At 33.6% G+C, this 9,210-nt stretch overlaps 1 protein-coding gene across 1 annotated transcript in view; it reads right to left on the bottom strand.

Moving 5' to 3' along the window:
- LOC108688834 overlaps positions 1–6,168 on the bottom strand; it is a 16,573-nt gene extending 10,405 nt beyond the window's left edge. Inside the window, exons 1-9 of the mRNA XM_018195300.1 lie at positions 5,934–6,168; positions 5,703–5,860; positions 4,442–4,693; positions 4,310–4,365; positions 3,705–4,194; positions 3,197–3,353; positions 3,020–3,116; positions 2,578–2,876; positions 2,452–2,499 (exon numbers count right to left, since the gene is read on the bottom strand). Of these exons, the coding sequence (XP_018050789.1) occupies positions 2,452–2,499; positions 2,578–2,876; positions 3,020–3,116; positions 3,197–3,353; positions 3,705–4,194; positions 4,310–4,365; positions 4,442–4,693; positions 5,703–5,860; positions 5,934–6,014 (1,638 nt within the window). The 5' untranslated portion in view covers positions 6,015–6,168. The remainder of the gene's footprint in view (positions 1–2,451; positions 2,500–2,577; positions 2,877–3,019; positions 3,117–3,196; positions 3,354–3,704; positions 4,195–4,309; positions 4,366–4,441; positions 4,694–5,702; positions 5,861–5,933) is intronic.
- Between the last annotated feature and the right edge of the window lie 3,042 nt (positions 6,169–9,210).

Below are 9,210 nucleotides of genomic sequence, written 5' to 3'. Positions count from 1 at the left end.
TAACATAAAATATGTTCATATATATATATATATATTTTGTCATATATATAATATATTTTTTGTTTAGATTTTTGTGAGAGCTAATATAAGGAAATTTCAAACTTCCAAAGTTTCTCTCTTCATTAAAAAAATTTTTGCTTCACACAGAATTGAATCGTAGATTTTTGAGAACGTTCTCCCTAGCTATTTTACATACCCGACTGGCCATATCCGAAACAGCATTGTCTTCGGAGGTCGGCAATGCGCTGCTGCGTCTTCGCCGTGGAATAGCCACAGCCTCTGGCGGATACAAGCTTTTTACCCGACGAAGATCACTCTCCACGTTCGTGATATACTTATACAGATAGACGGACGTGAAAAACTGAATGATAAATTGTAGCAAAACGAGAATGAGCAACACGCGCGGCTGGAGAATCCAGCGTTGCACCAGTAATGCACTCTTGCTGTTCATGCTGACGTAGATTTTTAACTCCTGTGAAAAGTGTTTGAAAAGCCTCCTGTGCATCGAGTGAAAAAATTATCGAGTGAGAAAATTATCGCTAATTTATTTTAAAAAATTAACGAAAAATACCAAATGAAATCCTCATAAAGAAAAATGTTCTGATTAAATCAACAGAACCCAATAAAAATAGCATTTTGGTGAGATCAGAATTTCTAGTTATCATCTGACCAGAAATTCTTTTTGTTCTCACTAAAATGTCATTCTTGAGCCCTTTTGTTAGTTTTTTTTAACCAGAACAACTTTTTCAGTTTAAATCACTAAATCGTGATTAAGACAAGATAACAAAAAAGTCTTCAAAAATCATTTTAATTAAATTATTCGATCGCTTTCGCCGAATTGTTGTTGTTAGCTAATAAAGCAATCAGTGTGTTACACAAACGTGCGAACGATAAGCGATGTGTATAGCGCGAAGACGCGATGCGCGGCAGAACGCAACTATTTCAATTGAATATCTCTGGCACGCCGGAGAGAGAGATCGGGGGAGAGAAGCACATAGATCTGTGCCGTCTGATTGGTTACTATCAAGCGGAATTGACTGTGTATTAAACTTCTGCAACATCTGAGCGTTTCACATTTCCGTTTCCTACGTTCTCCTCACCACTCTCCCGTTTGTCGTAACATTCATCTTAACGCTAACTTTCTATTGTACAAACTTTTCCAAACGACGATCATATTTTTGTGGCACTCGTCATTGAAAAAAAAAATACTTACAGCTTATTTTAATATTAATTTTATATTTCACACACGGTATTCCTTTATTTCCTCGGCGCACGCGAGTGGAACGCTCGCGAGGTGCGTTAACGAGAACGCAGTTTACACGGCGGTTTGTGGTGTCCGTTCGTGTGGTCCTAATGTAAACTAATATATAAACTGTGAACCGATGCCGTCGTCGGCTCAGTATCCGACGAGACGCATGCGTGAGCATTTCTCTGTGTATTACACCACGGCCAATTGTCATACATTGCACGTGTGAGACGTGCGTTGCGTGTGGTGTGCACCGACGAGCCGGGACAATCGCAACGTTCGTGAATGCACACTCCGTTTTGTTCAACGGCCACAGGCACAGCCGAGCGCGTGTCAATGGGATACGTTCCAGTCTTAATTAAAAAAAAGGGAAGAGAAAAAAATCGATTTCATGCTGCAGTCGCTGTAACAGTCTCTTTCTGCTCGTTATAAACCGCTCGGTGGCGAATTACCACTCGGTAATACCACGACGGTAGTTAAATTGGAACTTCACGCCTGGTGGAGATGTATAGATTTCCAATGAATCGTATAATTATTATTCCATATGCATCTATAATTGTAACTCAAGGATCAGGATGGAAACGAGAGATGGAAGAGAAACGAGTCGGTATCCTGCGAAAAAAATTTAATACACAAATATGTATTGTATGTATATATACATATATATGCAAACATGTACATATACATAAGGTCTTCTCTCTTTTTCTTTTAAAAGAATCGAATAATAAACATTTTCTTAAAAGCTGCAGAATATCACAGTATAGAGACCTTCCCAAAATTGATGAAGGAAGGTACATAAATTCATTAATGTACATATTATACACATTTATACAGTTATTAAAACTAAGAATTTGCTCGTTAATCGTGCGAATCCGCTTGACTGTTAGAACAATATTTATCTTCTGTATGTAGAACGATTTCTATATTATGCTCGGGATCCTCTTTCATTTTTATGTCTATATTTTGCTTCGCAGCCTGTTGACAATAAGATTCGTTAAAAATTGATGGATTAATTCTGATTTTTCTTGTCTTCTAATAATCTTTCTCACCAAATCCAACGAAGCTAAAAAATATCTGGCCACCTCATAAGAGCTCTCCTTTTGAATAACATCATCGAAATTAATTCTTTGTTGGTCACTCATCTTCAGAGTGTCCATAATTCGCGACGTATAATCGCGAATACAAAATGTCGATCTTTGTTCGGCGTCGCATAATTTGGGCTGTATCATCTCGTGCCACTGGTCGACAGTTTCCTGAAATTCATTCTATTAGCAATCTACAACCAGTATATTTCCACTCTTATTTATTGACCGTCGGTTAAAATGACTTACTGATAAAAAATGTGAATCTGAACGAAACCAAACGTCACAGAAAGTTTCGTGTGGTGAATTCGGTGACATATCCATAGGACTGTGAAATTCTGAAATCTCCTTATCGGTCGAAGGTGTTATGTTACCGTCGACATTCGTCGTTACGGCGTTGATATATATGTCCGATTCGGTATCAGTATGTAATCGAAATCCTAAAAGATCTGATTCTGCGTTCATCACTTCTTCGTATCGCAAGGGATCATCCTCTCGTATGCACTTCATACAAGAACGCAAGTTTTTGTTAAACATACTTGACTTATCTGAAAGACGAGTAATTTATGGAGTATGGATTAATATGTAATTTAAATTAATTAATTAATATGTAATTTAAATTTAAATATGTAATTTAGTATGGATAAATTTGTATTGAACGATTTCAATTAACAGAATATAACGGATTTACTTTTTTGTTTTAAAGAAAACGAATTTTCCAAAATATGCAGGAGATTTTTTTTCATTATACTCCGTCGTCTTTTACACGATGCGTGATTTTGTTTCAACTGCAAGTAAACAGAATATCATCAGGATATTATTAGAAAGAAACATCACTAATTATCAGTAAAATTGTAATATAACATACCAATTTTGGAGTAGACTTTAAAGTGGAAGATTGTCGTATTTTAATTTTTTTACTTTCATTCAGAGGAGTCTTTTTTACAAAATCAATACATAAGTTTGATTGCGTTAGATCTCCATTTGTATCGTTTAATATCGCTGAATCATCTATCGATGAAATTCTAAAATACCAGGAATTTCAAAATTCCAATAAATTTATTACATTAATTCTTTCGTTACGTTCGTGAAACATATTACATAATATGGCTATACGAATTATGCGCGCTCGTTCAAAAATGATTATGCCTAAAAATCATATTTAACTACCTATGTAATATATTAATCTCTTCTATATGATTTTAGTGATAAGAAAAGAAGACATTGAGTAATAAAGTAAATAAGTCTTCTCAAATGTCGAAATCTGCCAATAAAATGTATGTTATATTAAAATGTAAGCGCTTATGCGTCGAGCGATTACAGTTACCTGTAATAATGAAAGGGTTAAATAGCATTAAAAATAACAAAAAATATACCTTCTTTCTTTCGAATTCACCGACTCAGGTGGGCTATCTAATACACTGCCAACGTCTATACAGTGCATACTTTCGTTGATATTAGTGTTCAAGCATTGCTTTTCCAAATTATTCGATAAAACAGTATTATCAATATTAGTTAATATCGGTGAATTTGAATGGGATGGTGTATTTGCAAATGTCTGACTCAGAGTATTCATGAGAGTTACGTCGTGGCAATTATCGCTTGAAATATTCGTTGGCGTTTTGACAAACATGTTGTCAGTATTTCTAGATATAGAGAGATTTTGTTGGCTCAACTCCAAAGACATGGTCAAATTAGAGATCTCTTCTTCTGGCGAATTATTGTCTCTTTCAAACTCGGAGAATGTGTTAACATTTTCATTATTATTGTTATGTATAGTAGAATCCAATGCCGAAGTATCGCACGAAAGTCTGTACGAATTCGACAAAGATTTTTCTTTAATAGAGACATCGCCACAATAAAAATCTGAAACACGGGTAATTCTAAAGAAATAAATCGCATTTATTTTTATATTTATTTATATTTATTGATCTATTTTCCATTTATTATTAAAAATCTATTTGTATAACCAACCACATACCTTGAGGCGCAAATTCATCAACCAATGTATCATCCATACTTAAATTCTGATTGCACCTATGAAATATTAGATATGATTAATTTATCTAAGTACAATAGAAAATTGAAATGAATGAAAAAGAGAAATACTCACCGGAAATCATATTTTTTGCCAATAACCTCCCCGTTTACATCATAAATGTCGATAGATACGTGTGCAATACTCTTCTCTAATTGAGTAAATCGACGGCTTTTAGATTTAACCGACTCATGTGCTACATGATTCTTTTTAATATCGATATGTTTGTCTACATCTTCTGCAAAGTTGACAGTTTTAAACTTGTGAAAACATACATCAGTCATTTTTCTATCTCTCTTTTTAGGATTCTTTATCGCCTCTTCTTGCCTGAAAGACAGTTTTATACATATTATTATAAGCTAATAATTTTTAATTAATTAGCGAACTAGAAAATTCTTTCGTTTCCTGTTACAATTCTTTAAATTCTAATTAGTATTATTTATTTTAAAATTTTCTTAGCTGACATTTATGGGTGAACTTGGTAAAAATTTTTCAGGATTACTGAATTAATAACTTTATAGCTTTTTAAAAAATTATTCGGACCTTTTATATAAATTGGAACACTTTATAAGCACAAAGAAAATTTATATAAATAGTATATAAAGTTATTAATTCGGTAATTCTGAAAAATTATATGAAAAATTCTTATCAGGATAGTGCACCCATAAATGCTAAGAAAATTTTAAAATAAATACCAATTATCTTTTTTAGAATTCTTTATTTATGAATCCTAAAATATTCTAAGATTTTTAAGATTTCTCATTCTTTAATTTTTTATGAAATCTTATAAAATCTGAAAATATTTAAAGTATTAAAAAAAAAATGTTTTTTTTTCAAAAATCAAAATGAAAAATTTTAGAAATCTTAAAACATTTTACAATTCACATATATCAAAAATTCTAAGAAAATATGTAGATTTTCTCAGTATTTCTGTAATGTGTTCTGATTTGTATAAAAATTCTGAGAAAAATTTTTACCAGAATATACTTTGAATTATTGGGTCGTCTGGAAAGTTCATGCCGATGCTGAAGGAAAATTGAAACGCAGAAAATTTAAATTTTCAGTATACATTTATTAAATTATATAGGTTAGTTGGCACGAACTTTCCGGACAATCCAATAATATTTTAAACCTTTGTCTGAAGTTAATAAAATTTTTGTTTAATTTAAAGATCAAAATCTAATAAATATTATATAGCCTAAAGAGTAAACTAGCAGAAAAATATTTGTCATAAACAATTTTTCAAAATATAATTGAAAAAAATGTCCATCCTGAATTCTCAGACACCAATTAAGTTAATTATTAATTGGGGTTAACATTAAGATAAACCACTTACTCTTGAGTTGATAACACATCTCTGCAATACTCGACTTTAGTCCAGAGAGAATCAAGTCTATGCACATAGACAGCCGTTGAATTTTGTAAAACAAGTCCGGCATCGCCGAAACTTTTATTACACGTTGTATTAAACAAAGAGCAGTATTGTTCCAGAGTCTGCAACAATAAGAGAGAGGTTATTTCAATACATATCGCATTACTATCACACTATAAGATTTTATTAGCATACCTGAGCGAAGGGAAAATTCCATTGTGCCAGCTCTCTCACTGGCTTCGTAAGTTGTAAACCGATGTCTTGCACGGTGACCATTTTTGCCGTTTCATAAACGTCACGGCTATCCACATAGGAGTCATAAATCTATCAATCTGTTTAAAGAAGCGCCACTCTCACACCTTCGACAACGTTATCTGGAAACTGATAAGACGATCGAAGTCCATTAACAAAAGAAACAGAACACTATCTGCAAAGTCTGTTTTTTTTATCATTGCAATTACAATTTTTATCCGTTTAAATATCAACTATATATATTTATTTTCAAAATGTACATTAATTTAATTAACGAGAAAACAAATCTAACACAAGTATTTCACTGAAGAACAACAAGTAAACATTATGCAGCTAGCGTTTTATCGCTTTGGCGGGATATCAGACACTCTAATGTCTAGTCTATTGATCGAAAGAAAAAAAGACAACATAAAAAGTGACAGTCGAGACAAATAATTGAACAAGGAATTCCTTGTTCAATCGCGCGCAGGCTCTTTGCTTTTCAGAATTCATACACATCCAATTATCTTAATCCAGGAACTAGAACACTTTCCCTAACCTCACAACAACAACATTCGCTACAGGCTACAGGCTATTTAGAATATTTGGACATAGATCGCGAGAGCAGGTAGTCGAGCGAACACGTTCCCAAATCCGATCCACCGATTGCTCAGAATTACAGAAGTGACGTGCGTGGACGTAAAGTTGCGCGCGAGCCAATCGCAACACGCGACTAATCGTGTTATCCCTTCCCTCCTTCCGCCGTCGAATCGCATTCGCATAATGGCGGGCCAGCCTATCGCGGCGTTCGCGGCGTTCGGTGGCCGACTTTTGAAATTTGAATTTGTGAGTGCGTATTTCAGTCCGATATTTACCTCTTATCGAAATGCACACGCTCTTCTAACACGGCGTTCAATTATCGACGTAACGTTTTCTTGAACTCTAAACGCTAAAAAGCGACGCAGTAAGTAATTATATTAAGTTTTCGTTACGACACAAAGTCTTTTTTTTTCAACTAAGTATGCATATTATGTAACTTACGTATTTATGTTACGTATTATGAAATTATTCGGAATGTGGATTTCCTAGTCGGAATTGTTCAATTATTTCTTACAATTCCATTATATATATATATATATATATCTATTTTCTAGGGAAAATAGAATAATTCTAATTGGAATCCATACGTATCCTAATTTATATGTATAAATATATTCTCTGCATTTAAAATGAAATATGTTTGATATTTGGCGAAAGCAAGAAGGAAGATTTTGGTCCAGTATATATAAAATATATCTTGACGAATCTCACTAACTCCGATTAATTTAATTAATTGGCCGATTATATTTCAGCATTGCCAACTGCAAAACTGAAAATATAATATTCTAATAGTTGTGAAAAACAATATGCGACATTGATATAATTCAAATAATTAAATGAATTAATTTTACATACTTCGATATCATATGTATATGGCAATAACAATTATTATTAAATCATTCTTAGAGCCAAAGTCTTCAAGTGCCAGAAAATTATGTTTTCAGTTTTACAATTGGCAATACTGAAATTTAATCGACTAATCAAATTAATCGGAGTTGATGAGACTTAATTGGCTTGTTATTTTCGAAAAAGATAAATAAATAGCTTAAGAAAAGCTTGAGATAGATATATTTACAACATATACAACATAGACGTTCTAAATATTCAAGAACATCTTTATGTTCTGTATCCTCTAAACGTCCTACACTTAGTTAAATTTATAATGTCAAATTATTCCCAATATGAAATGTTTTTAATTATTTCTAGAGCCATTACTATTATTCATAGAGCATGTAACATAATTAATTCAATCAAGATTGATTTAAACTAGATTGAAAAATATCATTAGATAACGTGATGGTATCATTATAATTAAGTATTTAATTCTTTGAAATATTTATATGTTTTTGCATTTAATTTTGTTAAGTTTACATAACAGATTTCAGTATTCACTAATTTAGGATAACGCAAGCGAGTCCATTATTAAGTAATGTACTGTACGAATAGATTGAGAGAAAGAGAAAGAGAGAGAAAAATGAAAGATAGTTTCAAATTAAAGATAATTATCTCGCAAAAGAACTATTATTAACTAATGAAAATTTTCAAATCAAATGAATCATGTTAAGTAAGAAACAATAAATATGTATGTGTTGAAATGAAACCAACGTTTTAACGATGGAAAGTGCGACATTGCAATGAACCGTGATCGACGATCTCAAAGTTAGTTTGAAGCTCCACGTCGCTGAATGAAGTCGAAGTATGGTATCGTGACTGAATGAAGTACAGCTATTTCGACGAAGCGCCGGGATTCATTGTTGTCGAGCCGTTAACCGGATTCAGGTGTTGGACGGAGAAACCGCGAAACCGCGTTCTTGAAACTAGTTCCAGGGTGGTGGACGCGACGACGGGGGTAGTGGGTCACAAGGAGCAGTTGGGAAGGGGGAGAGAACGAGCGCGCGCAAACCGCGGGGAGAGATGCACGATATATTTCCCGTGTAAGTGCAGTGCCGTATTGAGACATGAGCTGACTAATGTTTAGAGGTGTCAAATAGAAAAAACTTTTTTTCAGTTAAACCTTAAAAAATATTTAAAAAGTTAGGGAACATTGAAAAGAATTTCATATTCATGAAGCTTGAAGTGTGTTGAAAAATATCTAAAAACTTAAAAAACAGAAAACTTTGTACGTAAAAATTAAAATGTATTAAAAAAATTTTGTTAAATATTGAAAAAATATTTACATCTCAAAATCGAACTTGAGATATATTTGTATATTCCAGGGGTGACTGTTTTATAAAAAGGCACTCGAAATATTTTAGTCTATGGGCGCAAAACAATTTAACGCGGCACTGTGCTTATGTATTTGTGTGCGCGACTCTCCCTGATTTAGACACGATAGTCTAACGGCGACCGTGGTATCGTTGACAGCGTGCACCAAATTCGCACCCTATCTTGGAGAGACCAAGACTGAAAGGCTCTCCGAATCCTTTCTCAGCTTAAACACTTTTCTATCCACATTTTTTCTTCTTCCTTTTCTTTCCTTCTTTTTCCTGGTTTTTTCCTTGTCTCGTTCTATTCTTCCGTTCGTTCCTTGCCGGTCTCTCCCTCTCTTTCTTTCTCCCACATTTGCGCTCCTCGTCGTCCGCCTTTGGACACGCGACGGCGCGTACACACGCAAGCAGTTCGCGCGTGACACACGCGAAAC

Source organism: Atta colombica, unplaced genomic scaffold (genome assembly GCF_001594045.1).
Source record: "Atta colombica isolate Treedump-2 unplaced genomic scaffold, Acol1.0 scaffold242, whole genome shotgun sequence".
Taxonomy (NCBI): Eukaryota; Metazoa; Arthropoda; class Insecta; order Hymenoptera; family Formicidae; genus Atta; species Atta colombica.
The sequence above is the reverse complement of the archived record's forward strand: the minus strand, read 5'-3'. Positions and strand labels throughout refer to the sequence as shown.